The following is a 27,505-nucleotide window of genomic DNA, read 5'->3' on the forward strand; positions in this document are numbered from 1 at the left end:
CCATGATCTGCAGTACAACAAAAACCCATCGTTCCCCCGATAATTCAGCAAGCTACAGGCTCTCTCACTCCCCAAGGGGCACAGAGGTGTCGCACAGCGAGAAGGAAGACAAACAAAACACCAATGACTTGCTGATTGCAATGATAAAGTTTCACCATTAACCATGACCTCTAGTTCTAGATTCATCCACCTTAGTGGAAAATGCCTGTTTGAATTAACCCTATCTATACATCTCATAATTTTGAATGATTCTGTCAAATCCTTCTTCATTCTCTTACATTCCAGAGAACAAGGTTTTAACTTATTCAACATTTCCATATAACTCAGGTCCTCCAGACCCAGCAAGATCCTTGTAAATTTTCGCAGGCCTTCTTCAATATTATTGATATCCTTCTTGTCATTGGTGACAAAAACTGCACACAATACTCCAAATTTGGCCTCTTCAGCACAACGTCCTAACTCCTGTACTCAATACATTGAATTGTGAAGGAAAAAGTGCCAAAAAGCTTTCTTAACAACCCCATCTTCTTGTAATGGATCCACTTACACAGGAATGTATTGAGGCCAAGGTTTTGAAGCTTATTGATTAGTTTTGAGGGGATGATGGTATTGAATGCTGAGCTATAGTTGATAAAGAGCATCCTGTTGAAAGCATCTTTGCTGTCCAGATGTTCCAGGATTGAGTGACGTGTCAATGACCTGTTGTGGACCTGTTGCTCTGGTACGCAAACTGGAGCGGATTCCAGTTGCTTCTCAGGGACGAATAGCTATGTTTCATCACCAACCTCTCAAAAAAACTTCATCACTGTGGATGTAAGTCCTACTGGATGATAGTCATTGAAGCAGGTTACCACATTTTTCTTGGACAGCAGCATGTGAAACCAGCTTGAAGCAGGTGTTGAGGTAAACCTAAAGTAACAGGGTAAGATCTCGGTGAACACTCCAGCCAGTTGATCAGCACATTTATTACTTGGCCGGGTACCCTATCTCCAGCTTCAGGAACAATTATTTCCCTACAACCATCAGGCTCCTGAGCTGGCGTGGATAAGTTTACTCACCTTAACTCTGAACTGATTCTACAACCTATGGACTAATTTTCAAAGACCCTGCAACTCATGTTCTCAGCATTAGTTTTTATTTGCACAATTCCACTTTTTCCACAGTGGTTGTGGTTGCCTATTTTTATGTACAGTTTTTCATAAGTTCTATTGAATTTCTTTATCTTTCTGTAAATGCTTATAAGAAAATGAATCCCAAGGTAGCATATGGTATATGTACTTTGATAATAAATTTACTTTGACTCATTATCCAAAAGTCTATTGATCTGTCTTGAATACAGTATCTGAAATCATGACATTGGAATGAGGAAATTAAAGATTCAGAACTTCGAGTGAAATATTTCTACACTTTATTCTTCATTACTGAAATATTCATTTTAATAGGTTGACCTGGCTACAAAACTCCAAATCAATTGTGGAAGAATAGCAAGCACATGAACCTTGATTATTAATTGTAATCTGAACACTGGTGTAGAGGACAGTATTCTGAGTTCTTCTCAAGCGAGATAGATCAGCTAGTTGAGTGGTGTTGGAACAATTTTATAGTTTTTTTTATTAATATGTATTGCAATGTACTGCTGCAAAATAATGAATTTCACTACATAGAAAAGCAATATTAAAACTGAATCTGATTTACCAAATGCCCATCAAAACATACAGTGAAATGCATTTGTGTTAATAACTGACACAACCAGGGATATGCTGAGGACAGTCCACAAGTGTCACCACACATTCTGGTACCAACAAAACATGCCCATCATACTTGGCAGAACACCACAGAACATACTAAGCAACAACAGCAAAACAAGCCCCGTTCCCCCCGCCACCCATGCAGATACTCAGTCCTCTAACCCCAGAACAGGCCATCTTCAGCATCCAGCAGACTTGAGGACTCACAGACATTGGGCCTGCGACATCCCCAGTGGATTCAGAGGATACTATGGTATAGCAATACAGTCAAAAATCACATGAGAGTTTTTCCTCCCAAACGTGCTCGGTCATAATTTACTGCACCTGGTGAGGGAAGGGAAGAGAGAAAACAATACAGACCACCATTTTCCTTAAGCAATAGTAGGAAATTACTGGAAGGTCAAAATAGCCTCAGCAAAACAGTGACTCAGCTGAACAGGATAGTAATTTATTGATGACTAGCTCAGAATGCATGAGAATGGCAAATTGTATTAGCAAATTCAACAGCAAACCAAAGTAAGAAAGCTGAATAAGGCAAAAAAAAAAGGGATAGAATTGAGACAGGGGAAGAATAAAAATCAATAATTATTGATGCATTCCTCTGGCCTTTGTTAACTGCAGTCTCAAAGACATCATTCAGTAGAAGCCATGACCTATTGCCGCATTACGAAGACAGAAGCCCCTTCTCCAAAAACAAACAAATAAAATTAATGAAACCATGAGTCAGATTGGAAACATGCCATTTTTGGGAAGATAGCAGCATCTCATAACAAGATGCAATGTGTTAAAACTTTAATTAGACATCTGGCTTTGCTTGAAGTTACTATTATTTACATTTGAAATGACAGCAAATGGGGTGGAACTTGCTGCAAGAAACCAGTTAGTTCTGCACAAACTGTCTTGTCAGGAAACTTGGAACTGATTTAAAGGTTTATAAATTGTTGAAGTGTTTTCAGTAATTAAATTGAATAATTTTTAAAATTATAAATCAATTAAACTTTTAGCAAAGCCTGGGCTCAAAACGCTTGTCAATATGAGCTGTTGTGTGGGTGGGTGGGTGGGTCGGCTTCATTGCACACTGTTCACAATCATGCTAATACAGATGACAACACTATTATGGATTGGGATGGCATTTGTGGACCCAGCAACATTAAAGCTGATGGTTGATGAGTGTAGAGGACTCATTGCCAGCAACAAGCTCTGACTGGAGTGCAGACGAGATGGCAGCTCACCTCTTTGCAGACAGTGGGTTCGCAAAAATGGTGAGGAGAAAGATACAAGACCCTATGTCACGGTTCATCCTGAGCAGCTGCGTGAGAGGACTCCATTCCGAGGTACACACATGGAAACTAACATCGAGTGCTGCGGGCAGATATCATCAACTCAGTGAAAGACTCCCTTTGACTGCCCAAATCTTGGTCTGCAAGCACAGACATGGCCGAGGAGCAATGCAGACATCACAAGGACACAGTGGGGAAGGACCACTGCATAGGACTGGGTTGGGTGATGAAGCCTCTCAATTATTGTAGCTGTCCACCACTCCAGGAGGCTGCACAAATGGCAACAATGCCATTAGTGTGTAGGGATGTAAAAGAACAGTACTGAAAGTATTGACTATGAATGGAAAGGCATAGCATGATTTATTCTTGGAAATCAACTGCACTCATAATATAAAAAGTTATTTTGATAAAAATAAATACAAAGTTAGATCTGGAAGATAGAAAGCTTGCTACCATTAACAGAAATGAAATTCAGCTGAAATGGGCAAAAAGGGATGTAGACCAATCAGGTATTTTCTAGCAACCAGGGAAACTACAGGAATTGAGTTACAGTATGTTATAAACTACATAAAAATGGAGCCATTAATAATCCTGTGAACAAGGTAACCTTAACCTTGAGGCTGAGTTAATCAAGCAGCAAGGCACTAGTGACTGTGAAGCAAATCCTGGACAATGAAGTAGCAGATGCACCAACTCTAGTAAGCATTAAGTGTCAAAATGCAAATTAACTAATCTTCCATGTTTTTTTTGAATGGGAATTATAAATGGCTCCTCAAGTTTAATTTCCATTAACTTAAAATAGGTGATACATTATAGATGTAATAGGCGGGCACTACAGTACTGTAACAGCGCAAGGGTGCTTTGGAGTTCAATTCCAACACCACTTGTACTCTGGGAGTTTGCACATTCTCCCTGTGAACTGTGTAGGTTCCCTTCAGGTGCTCTGGGTTTCTCCCACAGTCCAAAGGCATACTGGTTACTAGGTTAATTGGTCATTGTAAACAGTCCTGCGATTAGGCTAGTGTTACACAGGCGGGTTGCTGGGTAGTGCAGCTCAGTGGCCCGAAAGGGCTAGTTTTGTGCTGCATCTCTAAATAAAGTAATTAAAAAGTATCCTGAAGTGAGATCATGCAATTAGAGAAAGTCCTAAACACTAGCCTCTACAAGAATTTAACTGCAGCATCAAACCTATACTTCTGCTGTGTGACAAAATACTGATCACCAATACTGATTACTCTGGAGTGTTCGGAAACTGTGCCTCCTCTTTCAGTTCAATTATGCAGTGACACACATGAAAAGTGCAAATGTGGAACAGAAATGGGTTGCCTGCAACTTCTGTAGAAAAGTGCTTTTTGTTTGTATCTGCATTCCATTCCTTGGGGTTTTTCCACCCATTCATTATATGTGGGCAGAAAACTGCCTGTCAAATAGAAGCAGTAAATTTTAACCTCATTAACCAATTCACACTTGAACAAAAGGTGAGGTTCAGAAAAGTGAAATACAACCCAGAAGCAATACCCTTAAAAGTAAGAAGAGGCTCACATCCAAAGACATACTGGAGTAATTGTTATAGAAATTAAGCTAAATTTAATTGACCTATACTATTGCAAGTCTGTGTTCTTGATAAAATCTTTTACAGAAAATGGTACAAGTACAGTTGAATCAAGTTCGTTAAGGCAAGTAGCAGACTAGACACTGGTCCCTGAATGTTTGTCTAGCTCAGGGGTGGGCAAACTTTTTGACTTGAGGGCCACAAAGGGTTCTGAGATTTGACAGGGGGGCCAGACCAGGAGCAGATGGACGGAGTGTTTTGGTAATACACCTCATAAGAGAAAATAAAATATCATGGGATATGTAGAAAACATGTGCTTTAATTTCAATTGAAAATGAACAAATGCATTACAACAAAATATCTGTCTTTGAAGTCCCATGGTATTTAGCTATTTATTGAAATGACTTTTAAAACACTGAAAATTAAATGAATAAAATACAGCTTTTTTTAATAGTAAGTTATTATTTTAAAGCACTGAAAATTCTGTTATCCTTCAAGATATTATCATCATCACTCTCCTCCTGACTGTCTTTATTTCAAAAACAGTAGGAGATGCAGGTCTACTTGCCCTGCTCCTTCTTATTCAATTGTCCCCTGTGCCAAAACTCAACAACGACCAGCACAAGGACAGAACAGTGACAGCGCGCTAGTATGCGGAGCGCGTTATTTGATCTGGAGCGCATTTTTTTTGAGAACGTACGTGCACCTGCGCACTACTCATGTCCATCACTTAACAGAAATGACATGTAACATGTAAGGCTTATTGAAAAAAATATTTTCAAATGCATTTTTTTACATAACACAACAAAGAAACTTATTTTTAATTTCAGTGGGAACAGTGTTGTTGGTCTCCCTTTTTAGCCAGCGCATCAAAGTCTGGATTTAGTTTTGTTGTGGCGATTCTCAGGATGGATCTGAGGTGTTGGTCAGTTAACTTGGATCTGTGGCTGGCTTTGTTGATGTTCATGACGCTGAACGCCTGTTCACACAAATAGGTCGAGCCAAACAAAGAGTAAAGCGCAAATGTGGAGTAATACGCTGCACCTCAACAAAGGTCAATGTGTAGCGGTGTGCTACATGCAGCGCTAAAATTACGACACAGAGTCGGTAACTGCAGTCGAAGAAAAAAAACTTTATTCGAAATCCCCAGCCTCACTTTAAGCCTCCCTCAACCTGCCCCCCTGCGCAGAGGCTCCAAAGCTCTGTGCTCGCAAATCCCCGCAGGCTACCTCCCTTAGCCGGAACGCTGGCTAATTGTGAGCCGGTTCGGATGTGCCAGGAAATGGGTCCCCACAAATGTATATAGAGTGCGTCATCTGTTGGGAAAATGCCAGAATTGCGGGGAAAAAACGTTAACAAGGTTTATTAATATAATTTCATCAAGTTCTGCGGGCTGGATTAAAAAGCTTAACGGGCCGCATATGGCCCGCGGGCCGTAGTTTGCCCATGCCTGGTCTAGCTCAAATCTACGAGGTGCGCTGCCACAAGAAAACAGTATTGATCAAGGACCCCCACCATCCAAGCCTTGCTCTCTTTTTGCAGCTTCCGTAGGGAAGGCGGCTCCTGGACCCCGGGTATCACACCGCCAGGTTCGGTTACAGTTATTACTCTTCCACCATCAGCCTCCTGAACCAAGACTTTTTTAAATGTCATTTCCAGTACATAAAGTGTAAAGGTGAACAAAATAATTGTTACTCAGAATCCAATGCAGCACAAAAAACACAATAAGATAAAGAACACTAATAAAAAAAATGTAAATACATAAGATGCTTATAAACATAGATTGATTGTATGTCCATAAAGTGATGCTAAGCAGAGGGGAGTCTGTACATAAGGTGACTTGACAGGAATTTATAAAGTTTTGGTGGTGCTGGTAGGGGTTGTGGATGGGTGGGTTAGTGGGTGGAGGTGCTGATCAGTCTTGCTGCTTGGAGAAAGTAACTGATTTTGAGTCTGGTGGACCTGACGTGGATTCTACATGCCTCCTCCCTAATGGGAGAGGGACAAGCATTGCATGAGTGGGATGAGTGGTCGTAGGATCTTTTGTGATGTTACTGGTCTTTCTTTGGCATCTTTTTGTATATGTGCCATAGATAACAGGAAGGCTGGTGCCAGTGCTGTCCTGGGCAGTTTTGACTATCCCATTGTGGAGCTTTCTTGTCCACTGCAGTGCAGTTTCCATACCATGCAGTGATGCAGCATGTTAGGATGCTCTCTACTGTGCATCTGTAGAATGACATGAGTGTATAGGTACATGGTCCAGCTCTCTTCAGCGCTCAGAAAGTAGAGGTGTTGATGAGCTTTCTTGATTGTGTCAGATGTTTTCTGGGACCTTGAGAGGTTGTGTGAGATGTGCATTCCCAGGAGTTTGAAACTGCTTGCAGTTTCCACTGCTGTGCCACTGATGTAAAGAAGGTGCGAGTTCTCCTGATGTTGCTAACCATCTCCCTTTCTTGTTGATCTTGAGGAAAAGGTTATTTGCCTGACAGCAAGCCACAAGCTCTTTCACCTCCTCTCTGTAGCCAGCATGGATAATGTCACTCATCTCCACTGAACTGAGTCTACAACCCATGGACTGACGTTCAAGGACTCTAGAACTCATTCTTAGTACAATTTATATTTACACAGTTTGTCTTCATTTGCACATTGGTTGTCAATTTTGGTGTAGGTTTTACAAAAATTCTATTGCATTTCTGTTCTGTGTATGCCTGCAAAAAAAGTGAATCTCAGGGTAATATATAGTGACGTATATATTTGATAATAAATTTACTTTGAATGTTTAGGTCATGGACTGCTTCATTTACACAGCTGTTGCAAATATTGCTGATTGCACAAACATTCACTCTGACCTTGAGGAAGCAGGTCCCTGAGAGGACTAACCTCTGATCAACATTTTCTTTGGCAAGGTGCAACTCTAACCAATGGAACGTTTTCCTATTGATGCTCATTGGCTCCAGATTTACTAAGTAAATGTCTATAAAGTAACTTCTAGACATTGAAACAGCAGATGCACCAACAACAGTAAAGACAGACTGTCAAAATGCAGATGATCCAATCTTTAATGCTCTTCCAATTCAGGTTCTGGTTTCATTGTCATTCAACCACACACATGTACAGAGCTAAATGAAACACCATTCCTCCAGGCCCAAGGTGCAAAACACAGTACAGACAGTCACACACAGCACATGTAGTTCTGATAGCACATACAGTCACAAAATCGTACCAGGACAAGTCCTTGTGTGGCATGACCTGAAGTTTGGTGGTGGATGGGATGTTGTCCTGGAGCTATGTTTCTGCAAGAACAAGCACACCACGGTCACTCATCTTGTGCTGGATCAGTCCGATATGAAGGCAATCCAGCTCGTCTTCCACAGAGCGTACACTAGAGAGCAGCCCAGAAGGGAGAGCTGGCCTGTAGGGACAGCCCTCAAACCAGCATGGATTTCAGTTCGCCTGTCGCACCTTTGATTAGGAATTTTGATTAATGTTTTAAACTCTTTTGATTAGGAATTTAAAAACAGCTCTTCAGGTTTTATTTCCTATTAGTTTAAAAGATGTTATACATTATCCTGTTGCAGGGTCTTGGCCTGAAACATCAACTACAGGTGTCCCCCGCTTTCCAAATGTTCACTTTACGCAGCTTCGCTTTTACGAAAGACTTACATTAGTACCTGTTTTTGCTAACTGAAAGAGGATTTTCGCTTTTACGATAAAAGACGCCTGCTTTAAGCTTGTGCCTAACCCGAGAAAGACTACCATGACTGTGAAGCACTGCACGGGCAGGTGTGTGCGCATGTGTGTACGTGCCTATTTTCTTCTACAAATCGGTTTTGGCTCAACCTTCCCGATTCTGGTAAGTGAAACTGCACTGTATTATTTCTACTTTATACAGTTGTGTATTTATATCATTCCTGCTTTTACTATATGTTAGTGTTATTTTAGGTTTTAAGTGCTATTTGGTATGATTTTTTGGGTCTGGGAACACTCAAAAATTGTTCCCATATAAATTAATGGTAATTGCTTCTTTGCTTTACGCCATTTTGACTTACGAACGGTTTCATAGGAACGCTCTACCTTAGGATAGCAGGGGAAACCTGTATTTCTCTGCAAAGATACTGCCTGATGTGCTGAGATCCCCCAGCATTTGGTGTGTGTTGCTTTAGATTTCTAGCAGAATCTCACGTTGAATAATTATTCTAACACAAGGTCATGCAACTAGAGCAAGTCCTAAACACTGACCTTGACAAGACTGCAACTGTGTAATCAAACCAATTATACTTCTGTGTATCAAAACACTGATAACCAACTGGTATTGCAGTACATGTATTAGTGGTAACAAATGTTACCACTAATCAACAAAAAAGTACAACTCCAACCCATGGAACATTTTCCTATTGATGCTCATTAGCTCCAGATTTTCCAAATTCTTTGTAACAGAGCTCTATCAAGTGTCTCTGATTTATTTTGTTCTCCAAGCTCTTTCAGCAATGATGGGAATCTCAAGAGAAAACCAAGATGGATCATCTATTTCGCAGTAATAACTTAACATTGTAAAGATTAAATCGATAAAGATTAGTTTTACTTGTCACACGTACATCAAAACATAGTGAAATGTTTCGACTGCGTCAAATCAAATCCATGAGGAATCTGCCGCGCTTCCGATGCCAACACATGTCCACAACTTTGGAATGTGGGAGGAAACCTACGTGGCCACAGGGAGAATGTACAAACTCCTTAAAGACAACAGCTGGAATTCAACCATACCTTACAGCTGGGAGCTGTAAAGCATTGTATTAACTGGGTCGCCACTGTGCCACCTGTAAAAGCTCAGGCCCGTCTTGCAGTCAACTGTTGTGCCCTGCAGTTGTTGAGGATAGCAAGCTCCTATGACATCCTATTAGCTATTCAATCCTCCACCATCTTTAGCGATAGAGGCATGTAGAGGGCCATCAAGGTAGAGACTGGTGAAATACACTCAGCTGCCACTTTAATAGGTACCTCCTGTAACAAAGTGGCTACTGCGTGCATGTTCATGGCTTTCTGCTACTGTAGCCCATCCACTTCAAAAAATCTTCTGCACACCACTATTGTAATGTGTGGTTACAAAGCTACTGTCAGCTTGAATCAGTCTGGCCATTTGATTCTAACCTCTCTGGCTAAAAGGTGCTTTTTGCCTACTGAGCTGCTGTTCACTGGGTATTTTTTCCACACTATTCTCTGTAAACTCTAGAGACTTGTGTGAAAATCCCAGGAGACCAGCAGTTCCTAAGAAACTCAAATCATCCTGTCTGGCACTAACAATCATTCCACAGTCAGTCACTTAGATCACACATCGCCCCATTCTGATGTTTGGTCTAAACAGCTGAACTTCTTGATATTTGCTTGCACAAGTGTTTGGAGGATTAGGTATTTACATTAATCAGCAATTGTACAGGTGCATCTAATAAAACAGCTACTGAGTGTATATTCATACAAAATGCTGGTGGAACGCAGCAGGCCAGGCAGCATCTATAGGAAGAAGCAATGTTGACGTTTCGGGCCTGTTATGCCTGTAACAAATATAGAACGATCCTGGACACTGCCATAACATCAAACAGATTAGCTTCTGGAGGATAGTAGGCTCCACACCAACCAGCAACCTGTCATTTGCTGCTGAAATCATCATGCATCTTGCAAAAATACAATTGCACTCAAGCTGATTAAACCAACAGCAACATGTAGACCATGAAAAAGCCAGAATGTTCTGCAGTGGCAAGAGCTAGACAGGCGAAAAGGCTTAAATCTAGTTTGGCATCTCCTTGTAGGAGAAGGTAACTGACAGAGATCTTGGAACAGCCATGCCAATCAACATATCTTCACATTTGCAGCTATGTTCATCTGTGATGAAAGAGTGTTCCCACATTCATTCTGTACAATAAACTGGCCACCAGATTACAAGGGGCTCAATGCCCAATCTTCTATTACTAGGCCGAAGACAAGATGGAAAACAGATACTCATGGAAAGCAAGTCCATTCAATGACCACTGTTCAAGACATCAGAAGAGGCTCGGAGAAGGTGAAAAATCAGCTGGCGGATAAGCCACCCAGATAAAGAGGTGGCAAATTTACACAGTCTTCATGTGTTCCATATGGGGTAGAGACTGCCAACAGGCAACAGGCGAGATTTAAGGATGGTGTGTTGCCTCCCTGGTGCTTGGATCCAGGACATCACAGACCGATTGCAGGGAATCCTCAAGGGTGAAGGTGAACAGCCGGAAGTGGTAGTGCATGTCGGCAGAAATGACATCGGGAAGAGGAGGAAGGACATTTTGCAGCAGGACTTCAGAGAACTTGGAAAAAGGCTGAAAAGCAGGATTTCCAGGGTGGTCATCTCTGGTTTGCTTCCAGTTCCTTATGCTGGAGAGGGCAGGAACAGGGAGATAATGGATCTGAATGTGTGGCTGAGGAACTGGTGCAGGAAGCAAGGTAGGGATGAATTCTACATAAGGGACGGGTTGCACCTTAATAGGCGGGGGGACCAGCATTCTGGCAGACAGGTTTGCCACTGCAACACAGATGTGTTTAAACTAAGTAGTGGGTGGGGGAATGGACGAACTGGAAATATAAGGATGGAGTTAAAGGGAAAGTGAAAATAAGAAAAGTTAAAAAGGACAACAGAATCAATGAAGTAGAAAGCTCAAGAAGAGATCATACAGTATGGCCAAGTGAAATAGGAATTGATATGAGAGGGGAGTAACGAATTAAAAGTATTATATATGAATGCACGAAGTAAAAGGAATAAAGTAGATGAGCTTGAGGCTCAGTTGGAAATTGGCAAGTACGATGTTGTGGGAATAACACAGACATGGCTTCAAGCGGACAGGGCCTGGGAAATGAATATTCAAGAATATACATCTTATCGAAAGGACAGACTGACTGGCAGAGGGGGTGGGGTGGCTCTGTTGGTGAGGAATGATATTCAGTCCCTTGCGAGGGGGGACATAGAATCAGGGGATGTGGAGTCAGTATGGATAGAACTGAGAAATTCTAAGGGTAGAAAGACCCTAATGGGAGTTATCTACAGGCCCCCAAACAGCAGTCTGGATGTAGGGTGTAAGTTGAATGAAGAGTTAAAATTGGCATGTCGCAAAGGTAATGATACAGTTGTCATGGGGGATTTCAACATGCAGGTAGACTGGGAGAATCAGAATGGTAATAGATCCCAAGAAAGGGAGTTTGTGGAGTGCCTCCGAGATGGATTCTTAGAACAGCTTGTACTGGAGCCTACCAGGGAGAAGGCAATTCTAGATTTAGTGTTGTGCAATGAACCGGATTTGATCAGGGACATCGAGGTAAAGGAACCATTAGGAGATAGTGACCATAATATGATAGTAACCTACAATTTGAGAAGGAGAAAGGAAAATCAGATGTATCAGTATTATAGTTGAACAAAGGGAACTATGGAGCTATGAGGGAGGAGCTGGCCAAAGTTCAATGGAACAATACCTAGCAGGGAAGACAGTGGAACAACAATGGTAGGTATTTCTGGTAATAATACAGAAGGTGCAGGATCGGTTCATTCCAAAGAGGAAGAAAGATCCTAAGGGGAATAAGGGGCGGCCATGGCTGATGAGGGAAGTAAAGGACAGTATAAAAATACAGGAGAAGTATAACATAGCAAAGATGAGTGGGAAACCGGAGGACTGGGAAGCTTTTAAAGCAACAGAAGATAACAAAAAAGGCAATACACCAAGAAAAAATGAGGTACAAAGGTAAACTAGCCAAGAATATAAAGGAGGATAGTAAAAGCTTCTTTAGGTATGTGAATAGCAAAAAAAAAGTTAGGACCAAAATTGGGCCATTGAAGACAGAAAAGGGTGAATTTATTATGGGGAACAAGGAAATGGCAGACGAGTTGAACAGGTACTTTGGATCTGTCTTCACTAGGGAAGACACAAACAATCTCCCAGATCTAATAGTGGCCAAAGGAACTAGGGTAAAGGATGAACTGAAGGAAATTTATACTAGGCAAGAAACGGTGTTGGATAGACTGTTGAGTCTGAAGGCTAATAAGTCCCTGGGACCTGATGGTCTGCATCCCAGGATACTTAAAGAGATGGCTCTAGAAATCGTGGACGCATTGGTAATCATTTTCCAATGTTCTATAGATTCAGGAACAGTTCCTGCTGATTGGAGGGTGGCTAATGTTGTCCCACTTTTCAAGAAAGGAGGGAGAGCGAAAACAGGGAATTATAGACTGGTTAGCCTGACGTCAGTGGTGGGAAAGATGCTGGAGTCAATTATAAAAGAGGAAATTACGACACATTTGGATAGCAGTAGAAGGATCAGTCCGAGTCAGCATGGATTTATGAAGGGAAAATCATGCTTGACTAACCTTCTGGAGTTTTTTGAGGATGTAACTATTAAAATGGAGGCCAAGTCTCTGGATGCATTCAAGAGAGAGTTAAATAGAGCTCTTATAGATAGTGGGGTCAAGGGATATGGGGAGAGGGCAGGAACAGGGTACTGATTGTGTATGATCAGCCATGATCACAGTGAATGGCGGTGCTGGCTAGAAGGGCCGAATGGCCTACTGTCTATTGTCCATTGCTAATCCAGAATGTGGCACCTCAGTAAGGCAGATAAAAGAAAATACATGAGACTAGTGATACTTAACCACTGATTGTGGGAATATCTTCTTCACACTTATTCAAAATAGTTTATACAAATTTCAAACATAAAATTTTGCAACACACACACAAAATCCTGGAGGAACACAGCAAATCAGGCAGCAGTGATGGAGAGGAAGACCCTTCATCCAGATTGGAAAGGAAGGGGATAAAAGGCAGAATAAGACAGAGGTGGAAAGAATGACTGCAAGCTGGGAAGTATTAGGTGAGACCTAGTGAGGGGGAAGATGCGTGGGTGGGTGAGGAAAGGGGAATGATGCGAGAAGCTGGGAAGTGATAGGTTGAAGCGCTAAGGAGCTCATGTGGCCTCCTGAGATGATATATTAACTTCAAGAGTTTGAGGAGATTCTATCCTGGAATTAGTCCCTCAAAGTCCAGGAACAGAAGGACCCAAAGACTGCAGTCCTTCCCTTCAGAACATCCGTAAGCACGTACTCATGCATCTGGAATGTGCCAGGCAGCGGTATTCCTTAACCGCATTGATGAAATTTCAGTTGCACTTAACGTCTGTGTCGTTGTTTCACTGGGTGAAGATCAGAGCGTCTTCTGCCGTTTGATAAATCACAAGGCACTTTGCATGCTTCTCCAGCTCCCTTTTCCCAAATAGTCTGCAAAGAGATGGGTGAACATTTTATCCTTCAAGAAGGCAGCATGCAATGGGGGTGAGATTTTGTCTGTGCAGGAAGGATCTAGCAGTAAGGGCCCCTCTTCTCGGCATTTCACAAGGTCTTGTGCTTGATGGCAAATTCGGGCAATGAGACATTCTCCCAGATCATTTGGATGATCTTTGCAGGGAACCACCCACAATATCTATTGTGTGTTTGTCCTACAGTGACTGCAGGGCATTCTCCACTCACCACTGTATGATAGAACCAGTGGTTCAAGATGCTTTACTAAAAGAACTTCCTGCATGAAGGATATGGAGTGCAGCAACATCCAACTGACTGGGATATGGTGCACCAAAGGGGGGCAGAGACAATGGCAGTTGGTGGCTGTGTACTTAAGTTCCAGACCTGATGCACCTACAACACAAAGGTAACCACCAGGACAACGACTACGCTGGGATGCCTTTCTCCTGCTATCCTACAGTTTCATGGCAGAAGTTCAGCAGATGTACAAGGCATCAGTGACTGCCGAGGCATTTCAAAGCCAAAGTAAATGTATTATCCAAGCACATACATACTACCCTGACATTTGTTGTCTTACTGGCATTTACAGGAAAAGAAATACAACAGAATTTATGAAAAACCATACATAAGAGTAACAACCAATGTGCATACATTAAACCAAGTTCTCAACTGTAAGGTCAGAATCCTAGACAACTTCAAAGAAAATCTTTGTGTATACTAGCCAATATATCCCTCACTCAATGTACAAAAGCAGATCATAATTACATTACTGAACACGGACTTGCTTGCAAACATGGTTGTGTGGCGGCTCATTTCCTAGCGTATGCGAACCGACTCACAATTAGATAGCCTACGGGGGTTTGCGAGCACAGAGCTTTGGAGCCTCTTCGCCATGGGGGGCCGGTTGACAGAGGCTTAAAAGTGAGGCTGAAGTTTTCGAATAAAGTTTTTCCTTCGACTGCAGTTACCGACTCCGTGTCGTAATTTTAGCGCTGCTTGTAGCACACCGCTACAATTGGTGACCCCGACGGTCCAAACGATTTTTGGACCAGAAATGACCGACGCCGCCTCTGTTCATGCGGTTTCGTTGAAACTGCCGGGTTTCTGGACACAGCGCCCAGACCTATGGTTCCAGCAAGCCGAAGCCCAATTCCACGTTCGCCGGATCACCTCAGAAGACACCCGCTACTACTACGTGGTGGGCTCCCTCGACCAGGACACAGCTGCCCAGGTCGCGGAGTTCGTACAGTCGCCCCCGGCAGACGGCAAGTACACGGAATTCAAAGCCCTGCTCCTCAGGACTTTCGGACTCTCACGGCGCGAGCGGGCTGCCCGTTTACTGCACCTGGATGGCTTGGGAGACAGACCTCCATCGGCTTTAATGAACGAGATGTTGTCTCTGGCCGAGGGACACACAGGCCTCATGTTTGAGCAGGCATTCCTGGAGCAGCTGCCCGAGGACATACGCCTGCTGCTGTCCGACGCGGATTTCAGTGACCCCCGGAAGGTGGCAGCCCGGGCGGACTTGCTGTGGAACGCCAAAAAGGTGAGCGGGGCGTCCATCGCACAGATCTCCCAGCCACGCTCCCGGCAGCAAACCAGTCCAGGCCCGGCCGCAGAGCCCGCCAAACCCCGGCCCAATGAACACTGGTGCTTCTACCACCAGCGGTGGGGCGCAGAAGCCCGCCGTTGCCGCCCGCCCTGCAAGTTCCCGGGAAACGCCAGGGCCAGCCGCCGCTGATGGCTACGGCGGCTGGCCATCGGGATAGCCTCCTGTATGTGTGGGATAGAAGGTCGGGACGCCGGTTTTTGGTCGATACTGGGGCTGAGATCAGCGTTTTACCTCCGACAAGTTACGACACCCGCAGCAGGGCACCGGGTCCCCCCCTGAGGGCCGTGAATGGCAGCACAGTAAGGACCTATGGCACCCGTCAGGTGCAGCTACTGTTCGGCCCCAGCCAGTTCACGTGGGACTTCACACTGGCCGCCGTAGCCCAACCGCTTCTGGGTGCGGATTTTTTGCGAGCTCACAGCCTGCTGGTTGACCTGCCCAGGAAGAGACTGGTACACGCCGAGACCTTTCAGACGTTCTCCCTGGGCGCGGCCCAGTTGCCAGCCCCTCACCTCGGCTCCATCACGCTGTCCGACAACGACTTCACCAGGGTCCTGGCGGAGTTCCCATCGGTTCTGGCACCGCAGTTCACAGCAGCCATGCCCAGGCACGGCGTACAGCACCACATCCCGACACAGGGACCACCCCTCCATGCCCGTGCTCGGCGGCTTCCCCCGGACAAGCTCCGACTGGCGAAGGAGGAGTTCCAGAGAATGGAGGAATTGGGGATCATCCGGCGGTCCGACAGCCCCTGGGCTTCCCCCCTGCACATGGTGCCCAAAGCGACGGGGGGCTGGAGACCGTGCGACGACTACCGCAGGCTGAACGAGGCTACCACACCGGACTGCTACCCTGTGCCGCACATTCAGGACTTTGCGGCAAACCTGCACGGCGCCCGGATCTTCTCCAAGGTCGACCTTGTCCGAGGGTACCATCAAATCCCGATGCATCCTGACGACGTCCCCAAGACGGCTCTCATCACCCCGTTTGGCCTCTTCGAGTTCCTCCGCATGCCGTTCGGCCTGAAGAATGCCGCACAGACGTTCCAGCGGTTAATGGACGCGGTGGGACGGGACCTGGACTTCGCGTTCATCTATTTGGATGACATCCTCATAGCCAGCGGCAGTCGTCAGGAGCATCTGTCCCACCTCCGTCAACTCTGCGCCCGACTGAGTGAGTACGGTCTTACAATCAACCCTGCCAAATGCCAGTTCGGACTTGATACCATTGACTTCCTGGGCCACAGGATTACTAAAGACGGGGCAACCCCTCTGCCCACTAAGGTAGATGCGGTCCGCCACTTCCCCCGACCCACCACGATCAAAGGCCTTCAGGAATTCGTAGGTATGGTCAATTTCTACCGCCGCTTCCTCCCTTCAGCTGCCCGGATCATGCGCCCCCTGTTCGCCCTGATGTCGGGTCCGAGCAAGGACATTTCCTGGGACGAGGAGTCCGCCGCCGCTTTCGTTCAAACGAAGGAAGCTTTGGCTGACGCCGCAATGCTAGTACATCCCAGAATGGACACCCCTACCGCCCTCACAGTGGACGCATCAAACACGGCAGTCGGTGGGGTGCTGGAGCAGCTCATCGCAGGTCGCTGGCAACCCCTGGCGTTTTTCAGCAAACACCTGCGGCCACCCGAGCTCAAGTACAGTGCTTTTGACCGGGAACTGTTGGCGCTCTACCTGGCAATCCGGCATTTCAGGTACTTCCTAGAAGGTCGGCCCTTCACCGTGTTCACGGACCACAAACCGCTTACCTTTGCGTTTACGAAAGCATCCGACCCCTGGTCATCCCGCCAGCAACGCCACCTGTCCTACATCTCTGAATACACAACGGATGTCCGGCACGTCTCGGGTAAGGACAATGTCGTGGCGGATGCGCTCTCTCGCCCTACCGTTCATGCCCTTTCCCAAGGGGTAGACTTTGAGGCACTGGCAGTGGCACAGCAGGTAGATGAGGAGATTCCGAGTTACAGGACTGCAGTCTCTGGTTTGCAGCTCCAGGACCTCCCCGTGGGCCCAGGTGAGAGGACCCTACTCTGTGACGTCGACACCAGCCAGCCCCGTCCGGTCGTCCCCGCAGCCTGGCGGCGACGTGTTTTCGACTCCATTCATAACTTGGCGCATCCCTCCATCCGGACAACTGTCCGGATGGTTTCCAGCAGGTTCGTTTGGCACGGACTCCGCAAACAGGTCAGTGAATGGGCCAGGACGTGCATGCACTGCCAGACGGCCAAGGTTCAGCGGCACACCAAAGCCCCACCGCAGCAGTTCCATCCCGCCCACCGGCGTTTCGACCACATTCATGTGGATATCGTGGGCCCCCTGCCAGTGTCACGCGGAGCGTGTTACCTCCTGACTGTCGTGGACCGGTTCACAAGATGGCCAGAGGCGGTCCCGCTCACCGACACCACCTCCGAATCTTGTGCCCAGGCCCTGATCGCCACCTGGATATCCCGCTTTGGTGTACCAGCCCACATTACCTCCGACAGAGGCGCCCAGTTCACCTCCAGCCTGTGGTCAGCTATGGCCAGCCTTTTGGGGACTCAGCTGCACCACACCACTGCCTACCACCCACAGTCGAACGGGCTAGTGGAGCGTTTCCACCGTCACCTGAAGTCGGCCCTCATGGCCCGCCTGCGAGGAGCCAACTGGGCGGACGAGCTTCCCTGGGTCCTTCTCGGCATCCGCACAGCGCCCAAGGACGACCTGCACGCCTCGTCGGCCGAGTTGGTATACGGCGCGCCCCTGGCCGTCCCCGGGGAGTTCCTACCAGCCCCGAGGGGGCAAGAGGAAGAACCCGCTGCAGTCCTGGGCAGACTTCGCGAGAAGCTCGGTAACCTGGCCCCCATACCCACTTCACAGCATGGGCGGCACCCGACCTGCGTACCCAAAGACCTACGGAACTGTAAGTTTGTGTTTGTACGAAGGGGCGGGCATCGGCCACCGCTGCAGCGGCCATACGAGGGGCCGTTTACGGTGCTCCGGAACAACGGGTCCACGTTCGTGCTGGACGTGGGGGGGAAGGAGGAGGTTTTCACGGTGGACCGCCTCAAGCCGGCCCATGTGGACCTGGCGCAACCGGCCGAGTTTCCGGCGCCTCGGCGCAGAGGCCGACCTCCCAAGCAGGTTCTGGCCCAGGCTGTGGACATTGGGGGGTGTATCGCCGGTTCTGGGGGGGGGTTATGTGGCGGCTCATTTCCTAGCGTATGCGAACCGACTCACAATTAGATAGCCTACGGGGGTTTGCGAGCACAGAGCTTTGGAGCCTCTTCGCCATGGGGGGCCGGTTGACAGAGGCTTAAAAGTGAGGCTGAAGTTTTCGAATAAAGTTTTTCCTTCGACTGCAGTTACCGACTCCGTGTCGTAATTTTAGCGCTGCTTGTAGCACACCGCTACAGTTGACACATTTTTTACATTACAATGGTGGTGAATGGAAGAGCAGACTTGATGGGCCAAATGGCCTGGTTCTGCTCCTATATGTTACAGTCTCATGATGTAATTCAAAAGACAATTCGTTGGTGCAAACTAATTTGGGGATTTCTTGAAATGAAATTAATGCAATTATTTTATTTATTGAGATATAATGTGGAATAAACCATTTTGGCCTTTCAAGCAATCCTTGGATTTAACCTTAGCCTAATTCCAGGACAATTTACAACGAACAATTAATGTACCAAACAGTACGCCTTTGGACAGTTGGAAGAAACCACAGCTCCCGGAGGAAACCCACGCCATCACAGGGTGAACATACAAACTCATTGCAGGCAGCGGCAGGAACTGAACCTGCGTTGCCTGTACTATAAAGCGTTGTGCTAACCACTTTGTTATCATGTTCAAAAATAAATATCTCATCATGATTAAATTTGGAAAAAAATTAGTTGCACAAATATATGAACAAAGCTGATTAAGGGTGATGAATTAGAATGATACAAAGCTGACACAAGGCTGGGTGGCGGTGTGAAATGTCAGGAGGATGTTATGAGAATGCAGGGTGACTTGGACAGGTTGGGTGAGTGGGCAAATGTATGGCAGATGCAGTTTAATGTGGATAAATGTAAGGTTATCCACTTTGGTGGCAAGAACAGGAAGGCAGATTACTATCTAAATGGAGTCAAGTTAGGAAAAGGGGAAGTACAATGAGATCTAGGTGTTCTTGTACATCAATCAATGAAAGCCAGCATGCAGGTAGAGCAGGCAGTGAAGAAAGCTAATGGCATGCTGGCCTTTACAACATGAAGAATTGAGTATAGGAGTAAAGAGGTCCTTCTGCAGCTGTACAGGGCCCTGGTGAGACCCTACCTGGAGTATTGTGTGCAGTTTTAGACTCCATATTTGAGGAAGGACATTCTTACTATTGAGGGAGTGCAGCGTAGGTTCACAAGGTTAATTCCCGGAATGGCAGGACTGTCATATGTTGAAAGATTGGAGCGACTGGGCTTGTCTCCACTGGAATTTAGAAGGATGAGAGGGGATCTGATTGAAACATATATTATTAAGGGATTGGACACGCTGGAGGCAGGAAGCATGATCCCGCAGATGGGCGAGTCCAGAGCTGGACGCCACAGTTTAAGAATAAGGGGTAGGCCATTTAGAACAGAGAAGCGGAAAAACTTTTTCACCCAGAGAGTGGTGGATATGTGGAATGCTCTGCCCCAGGAGGCAGTGGAGGCCAAGTCTCTGGATGCTTTCTAGAGAGAGTTAGCTAGAGCTCTTATAGATAGCGGGGTCAAGGGATATGGGGAGAGGGCAGGAATGGGGTACTGATTGTGTATGATCAGCCATGATCACAGTGAATGGCGGTGCTAGCTAGAAGGGCTGAATGGCTGACTCCTGCACCTACTGTCTATTGATACATTTCTTATGCATCTGGTAAACAAAAACTATTCCATTACTTGTTGGAAGCAGAGTGTAAAATTACTGGTGTCAAGTTATTTGCATGCCCAAGATAGTGTGTGACTGATAGAAGCTACACATGACTGATGGGAACTCTTCATCAGTTTCACTTCTCCAGTTAGGTGATGAAGTGGACTGATATGGAGTGCAAAAGTGAGTGCAAATGTTACAGAGCACTGGGTAGTTGCAGTAACATTACAAAAACAGCCCCATTTGTGCCTTACTTTTTATAGGCAAAACAAACTACAAAGTTTGTACTTTCTGACTCTGTTCGAAAAGAGAAATGCATGTGGAAGTTTATTCCAATACTGTCACAGAGGTACAAGAATTAATTTCCATCAGACAAGAGGCATCTGCAAATTTAAGCTAGTTATTGAGAAAACAATTATATAGTGCTTCATTTCTGCATCACATTCCAAATAAATATTCTTTGCAAATCTATAAAGACTGCTGTCACAAGAAGACCATCCACACCATGCTCTCTTCTACTGGTAACTGTGTACCAGTGGGAAGGAGGCCCAGGAGCCTTCCATCCCACACCACCCAGAACAGGAACAGTTATTCCCCTTCGAACATCTGGCTCATGAACCAGTATGGATAACTTCACTCACCTGGACTATGATTCCAAAACCTATGGACTCTATAATCCATCCTCTCAGTATTATCTATTTTTGTATTTGCAGTTTGTCTTCTTTGTACATTGGTAATTTCAGTCTTTGTGTGTAGTTTTTCATTGATTCTACTGTATTTCTCTATTCTACTATGAATGCTGGCAAGAAAATTGATCTCAAGGTAGCATATGGTGACATATGGGTACCTTGAACTTCGAAAAAAATACAGATAGATCTCAGAGACTTTTAATGGTTGTCTTTTAAATGCATTTAGATAGATGGAATATTAAAGTCTCATTTTTCAGCCAATACCCGTACCCAACGTTGTAAAAGGGCAACTTTTAATGTAAACCATTCTTTGGGAATTTCAGTGTGAGGAAGAGCTTTCTAACCACGTGCTGGCTAGAACTGATGAGATTACTTCACTACCCCGAAGGATGTCGGTGAAGCAGATGGAGTTGTAGCGGTGTGCTACACGCAGCGCTAAAATTACGACACGGAGTCGGTAACTGCAGTCGAAGGAAAAAACTTTATTCGAAATCTTCAGCCTCACTTTTAAGCCTCCCTCAACCTGCCCCCCCCCCCCGTGGCGCAGAGGCTCCAAAGCTCTGTGCTCGCAAACCCCCGTAGGCTATCTAATTGTGAGCCGGTTCGGATGTGCCAGGAAATGGGTCGCCACAGAGTATTTATTTCTACCATCATACCATGGCATCGTCTTACATACACCGAATCAGATACATTTAAAGTTCAAGATGTTTAGCACTACAACCGATGCGTATAAGGTTTGAAACACGCTGATATTTCCTTTTATGTCATACAGAACCGCAAATGAAGTTGCTGACCGTTACATTCTTACAAACTGAAATGAAAACCAAGTCCGGGGACAATTGCCGGAAAAGTTCAATCTATCAGAAAAGTAATTACCGGGGGTGCGTCATTTACAAAATACCAGTCACAGTGGAAGCTCGTCACAGAAAGGGCAACACAGTCCGAAATTCCCCCTGCTTGTGCGGCAACAATATAAATAATCATAGTTAAATCAGCCCCATTACAGGCGGGAACAACACGGAAAAACACTGGAGTAACTCAGTAGGTCAGGCAACATCCATGGAGAGAAGTGACCAGCCGACGTACTGGGCTGAGAGCCATTTAGCCAAACCTGGTGAAAATCCCACAGTGTGGATTCACACTTTGCACCTTCCTAGCACCCCCCTCCAAAGTCAGCGTAAATTTATCAAACTTTACCATATACTACCTTGAGAGTCGTTTTCTTGCAGACATCTACATGAAAGTAAACAATAGAACTTATTAAAAACTCTACAAAGATTGGTTGTCAATGTGCAAATAAATACAGTAACACCGAGAACACGAGTTATCGAGTTCTTGAAAGTGAGTCCATATGTTATGGAATCAGTTCAGAGTTGAGGTGAATGACGTTATCGAAATCAGATCAGATACAAAGGCCACTTTCTCACTGAAGTTTGGAGTCATAGATCACCACTGCACTCAAACAGACACTTCGGCCCATCTAGTCCGTGCCTAGTCCCATCGAACCATAGCCCTCCACACCCCCTTCCATTCATGCTTCTTAATGAAATTAGGCAAGCATAAAGGACTCGCTCTTCGAGGCATCAACTCACCAAACAAGACAGCTGGCTCCAGCGAGCTCACGAACACAAGAGCCCCGCTCGGCGGGGAGGCAAGCGGATATCCCAGGCTGCCGGCCGGAGCGGAGACAATGGCTAGCCACGCCCCCTCCCCTGCACGTGACCGCCCGCGGCGCCTTCCCGTAAAAGCAGAGCTCGCGGAGCCCGCTTCACTCACACGCACCAATCGCCTCCTTCTCCGATTGCGTCATGCGAGTTCGGCCCACTATTTTCAGACATCGCTTTGGGTGGTGGGACGAGACGGGGGAAAAAAAGAGGAAAATATATAATGTAAGTGCGGTAATAGGAGTTGATACAATTCAGTTTGATTCCTGAGGAGTTTGGATTTGTAACTTTTCGAGGAGTCGTTATTATGCAATCAAAATGGCAAAACATTATATGGTCTTATCACTTGTATCAGCTCCCATATAAGTACAAAACCTGCCTTTTACAACACACAAAGTCCAAATCCGCCTCTCTATTAGCTCTTGTGAAACGCACTTTTAACGTCGACATGGAGGGATGAGTCAGTGTTGCCGACCTGTGCCTTTTATGTGGGCGGGGGTTGGAGGTGGGTGGCGAGTACAACATGTTTTGAATTCTTATCAATGTATTTTAATCATTGCTGTAGCAGCAAGTATAACGATACAGTAATCGTTGAATAGGCTCAGGTGCATATATTGGATACATTCATGTCTGCTTCAATTTCTTATTTTAAAAATAAATTTAATGTTTTTCAAGATTTTTGGAGGTTATACTATAACAGCATACTTGCATTTATCCCAAATTAATAAGTTGGGTTATTAAAAGTTATTCCAACTCAACATACTTTGCTTCCACTTCTAAAAAGATTTACATGGTATTTTTTTTTAACTCTTATCCCTCACTTGTTTCTAATGAAACAGTTTAAAGGGATTGTGAAACTGACCTCCCCTAAGTTTAAAACGAGCATGAGGAATAGAAGGTTGTGTGTTTTCCCGTTTGCGTTTGCATTTCAGTTCATGTTTGCCAAATGAGCCACATATGGGTTGACGTGGTTGCAGTGTGGATGAGATGATCATGGATTGTATCTGATCAAGGGCATGCCTAAAAGCATGGACAAGAGGTTCAGTTGTTGTTCAGACCAAACACAGAACGGAGAAGGAATGTGATCTCAATGACTTTGATTGTTGGTGCCAGACAGGGTGGTTTGAATCTCTCAGAAACTGCTGATCTCCTGGGATTTTCATGCACAACAGTCTCTAGAACCTTGAATAAAGTGCAGTCCATTGCAGGCAAAGACCACCCTACCATTGAACACCTCTACAAGGAGCACTGCTACAAGAAAGTAGCATCCACTATCAAGAGAAGGAGGTTCAGAAGGCTTAGATGACACACCACCTGGTTCAGGAACAGTTATTACCCTTCAGCCATCAGGCTCCTGAACCAGCATGAATAATTTCACTCAACCTATGGATTCACTTTCAATGATTCTACAACTCATTTTAGACCATAAGACGTAGGAGCAGAATTAGGCCATTTGGCCCATCGAGTCTGCTCTGCCACTTGATCATGGCTGATCCTTTTTTTTTCTCCTCCTCAACCCCATTTCCAGGCCTTCTCCCTGTAACCTTTGATCCCATGTCCAATCAGGAACCTATCAATCTCTGCCTTTAATACACCTAATGACCTGGCCTCCACAGCTGCACGTGGCAACAAATTCACCACCCTCTGGCTTTTTAGTGCTATTTATGTATGTATGTATGTATATATATATATATATATTTATTTATTTAAGTATCTATTTTTGCGTTTCCTGTTTGTCTCCTTTTGCACATTGGTTGTTTGTCAGTCTTTGTGTATAGTTCTTCATGAATTCTATTTCTTTCTTCTACTGTGAATGCCTGCAAGAAAATCAATCTCAGAGTACCATGTGGTGACAATAAACTTACTTTGAACTGGAGTCCTGCCATTAGTGGGCACTGAATTCCTGGGTCAAACACGTTATGGGTGTATTATTTAAGAGGAAACATAAATGGCTTTGATAGATTGAAGTTCTCATTGAAGGGTCTCCAGTGGAAAGAGTGAGCAGCTTCAAGTTCCTGGTCATCAACATTTTGGAGGATCTGTCCTGGGCCCGATAGATGCAACCATGAATAGGTGTGTAAGCATCAGAGTTGTCTGGGGTCATTTTGGTAGCAGTTTACATTCCACCTCAGGTCAATGTCAAGCAGGCTTTAGATGATCTGAGCAATGGGATCAACATACATGAAACAGCACACCCTAATGCCTTCACCATTGTTTTGGGAGATTTTAACCAGGCCAGTCTGAAAAAATCAACAGATCACTTGCAATACCAGAGGAAATGATACACTGGCCATTGCTACACCACCATCACAAATGCCTATTCCATGCCCTCACTTTGGGAAATCTGATCGCCTAGGCAGAGACTGAAAATTGCAGCACCAGCAGTCAGGAACAAGAAGGTATAGACAAAAGAAGCACAGGAGTGCCTACAGGACTGCTTTGAATCAGTGGACTGGACTGTATTCAGGGATTCATCTTAGAACCTGGATGAGTATGCTGCAGTTGTTGCCGACTTCATTGAAATCTGTGGATCAGTGTGTGCCCAGAAAGACTCACTGTACATTCCCAAACCAAAAACCTTAGATGAACCGGGGGTACGTCATCTGCTGAAGGCTAGATCTGTGACATTCAAGTCTGGCAACCCAGGCCTTTACCAGAAAACCAGGTATGATTTGCGGAGGGCTGATTCAAGGGTGAAGAGACAATTTTGAATGAGATTGGAGGTGACATCGGATGTATAGCATCTCTGGCAGGGTCTGCAAGACATTACGTCCTACAAAGCGAAACCCATTAGCATGAATGGCAGCGATGCTTCACTACCAGATGAACTCAACACCTTCCATGCACGTTTTGAAAGGGAGAACACATCTACAGCTGTGAAGATCCCTGCTGTGCCTCATGACCCTGTGTCTCAGAGGCTGATGTTAGACTCTTTAAAGTGAGTGAACCCTCGCAAGGCGGAAGGTCCTGATGGAGTACCTAGTAAGACTCTGAAAACCTATGCCAGCCAACTAGCAGGAGTATTCAAGGACATTTTCAACCTCTCACTGCTATGGGCAGAAGTTCCCACTTGCTTCAAAAAGGCAACAATTATACCAGTGCCAAAGAAGAATAATGTGAGCTGCCTTAATGACTATCGCCCAGCAGCACTCACATCATCAGTGATGAAATACTTTGAGAGACTGGTTATGACTAGACTGAACCCCTGCCTCAACTAGGACCTGGACCCATTACAAATTGCCTATCGCCACAATAGGTCAATGGCAGACACAATCTCAATGGCTCACCACATGGCTTTAGACCACCTGGACAACACAAACACTTATATCGGGATGCTGTTCATCGACTATAGCTCAGCATTTAATACCATCGCTCCCACAGTCCTGATTGAGAAGTTGCAGAACCTGGGCCTCTGTACCTCCTTCTGCAATTGGATCTTTGACTTCCTAACCAGAAGACCACTATCTGTGTGGCTTGGTGATAACATCTCCTCCTTGCTGACAATCAACACTGGTGCACCTCAGGTGTGTGCTTAGCCCACTGCTCTACTCTCTGTATACCCATGACTGTGTGACTAGGCATAGCTCAAATACCATCTATAAATTTGCTGATGTTACAACCATTGCTGGTAGAATCTCAGATGGTGACAAGAGGGTGTACAGGAGTGAGATATGCCAACTAGTTGAGTGGTGCCATAGCAACAACCTGGCACTCAACATTAGTAAGACGAAAGACCTGATTGTGGACTTCCGGAAAGGTGAGACGAAGGAACACGTACAAATCCTCATATAGGGATCTGAGGTGGAGAAGGTGAGCAGCTTCAAAGTTCCTGGGTGTCAAGATCTCTGAGGATCTAATCTGGTCCCAGCATATCAATGTAGTTATAAAAAAGGCAAGACAGGGCTATATTTTATTAGGAGTTTGAAGAGATTTGGTATGTCAACAAATACACTCAAAAACTTCTATAGCGGAGAGCATTCTGACAGGCTGCATCACTGTCTGGTATGGAGGGGCTACTGCACAGAACAGAGAGAAGCTGCAGGAGGTTATAAATCTAGTCAGCTTCATCTTGGGTACTAGTCTCCAAAGCACCCAGGCCATCTTTAGGGAGCGATGTCACAGAAAGGCAGCGTCTATTATTAAAGACCTCCAGCACCCAGGCCATGCCCTTTTCTTACTGTTACCATCAGGTAGGAGATACAAAAGCCTGAAGGCACACACTCAGCGATTCAGGAACAGCTTTTTCCCCTGTGCCATCCGTGATAAATAAATCTGAATCTACATTACGTAGAATGATTTTAATTTAAGTTTATGTTGAATTATGCTTCTCATATTTGTAATATACTGTGCTACCCTGCAAAAAGCTAAATATCATAGCATTCCTATCCTGGGTATGAATGAATTTGAATAGATTATGAGAGAATGCATTGATTCAATGGTATACTGGAGCGAAGTCTGCACATTGCTTGCATTTCCTCTATATGTTATAAAGAGAAAGTATATTTTTGAAATTAAAAAAACAAGTATTGCAGAGCCTGGCCTGCACTTCGGTTTTCATCTTCCTCCACATATTACCTATGTTCCGGTTTCTGGCTTGGGGTGCACGTCTGGCCTTAGTCCTGGGTGCACACTCTGGGCCCAGCCTTTGGACCGCACAGCAAACCTTGATTGTAGCCACACAGCCAGCCCAAACTCCTTCTGATGTATATACTTAGCAGAGGGTGTACTTCTTGTGGTCATTAGTAAAACTGCGTCTTCCCCAGAACATACTGGTGCAATTCTACACTGTCATCA

At 45.2% G+C, this 27,505-nt stretch overlaps 1 protein-coding gene across 4 annotated transcripts in view; it reads right to left on the reverse strand.

Annotated features, from left to right (window-relative positions):
• LOC132395379 (zinc finger protein 706) overlaps nucleotides 1–22,783 on the reverse strand; it is a 38,165-nt gene extending 15,382 nt beyond the window's left edge. The window contains exons 1-2 of one of the 4 annotated variants that reach the window (XM_059971903.1): nucleotides 22,640–22,765; nucleotides 22,255–22,280 (exon numbers count right to left, since the gene is read on the reverse strand). Coding sequence is in view for 1 of the 4 variants with exons in the window: in XM_059971886.1 (XP_059827869.1) it covers nucleotides 13,685–13,688 (4 nt within the window). In the remaining 3 variants the exon portion in view is untranslated. Of the gene's footprint in view, nucleotides 1–13,684; nucleotides 13,704–22,244; nucleotides 22,281–22,639 lie in introns of those variants that run through there. The other 3 variants (XM_059971894.1, XM_059971907.1, XM_059971886.1) reach the window with 3 other exon arrangements.
• Nucleotides 22,784–27,505: the final 4,722 nt, after the last annotated feature.

This window comes from Hypanus sabinus, chromosome 1 (assembly GCF_030144855.1).
Source record: "Hypanus sabinus isolate sHypSab1 chromosome 1, sHypSab1.hap1, whole genome shotgun sequence".
In the NCBI taxonomy this organism is placed as follows: Eukaryota; Metazoa; Chordata; class Chondrichthyes; order Myliobatiformes; family Dasyatidae; genus Hypanus; species Hypanus sabinus.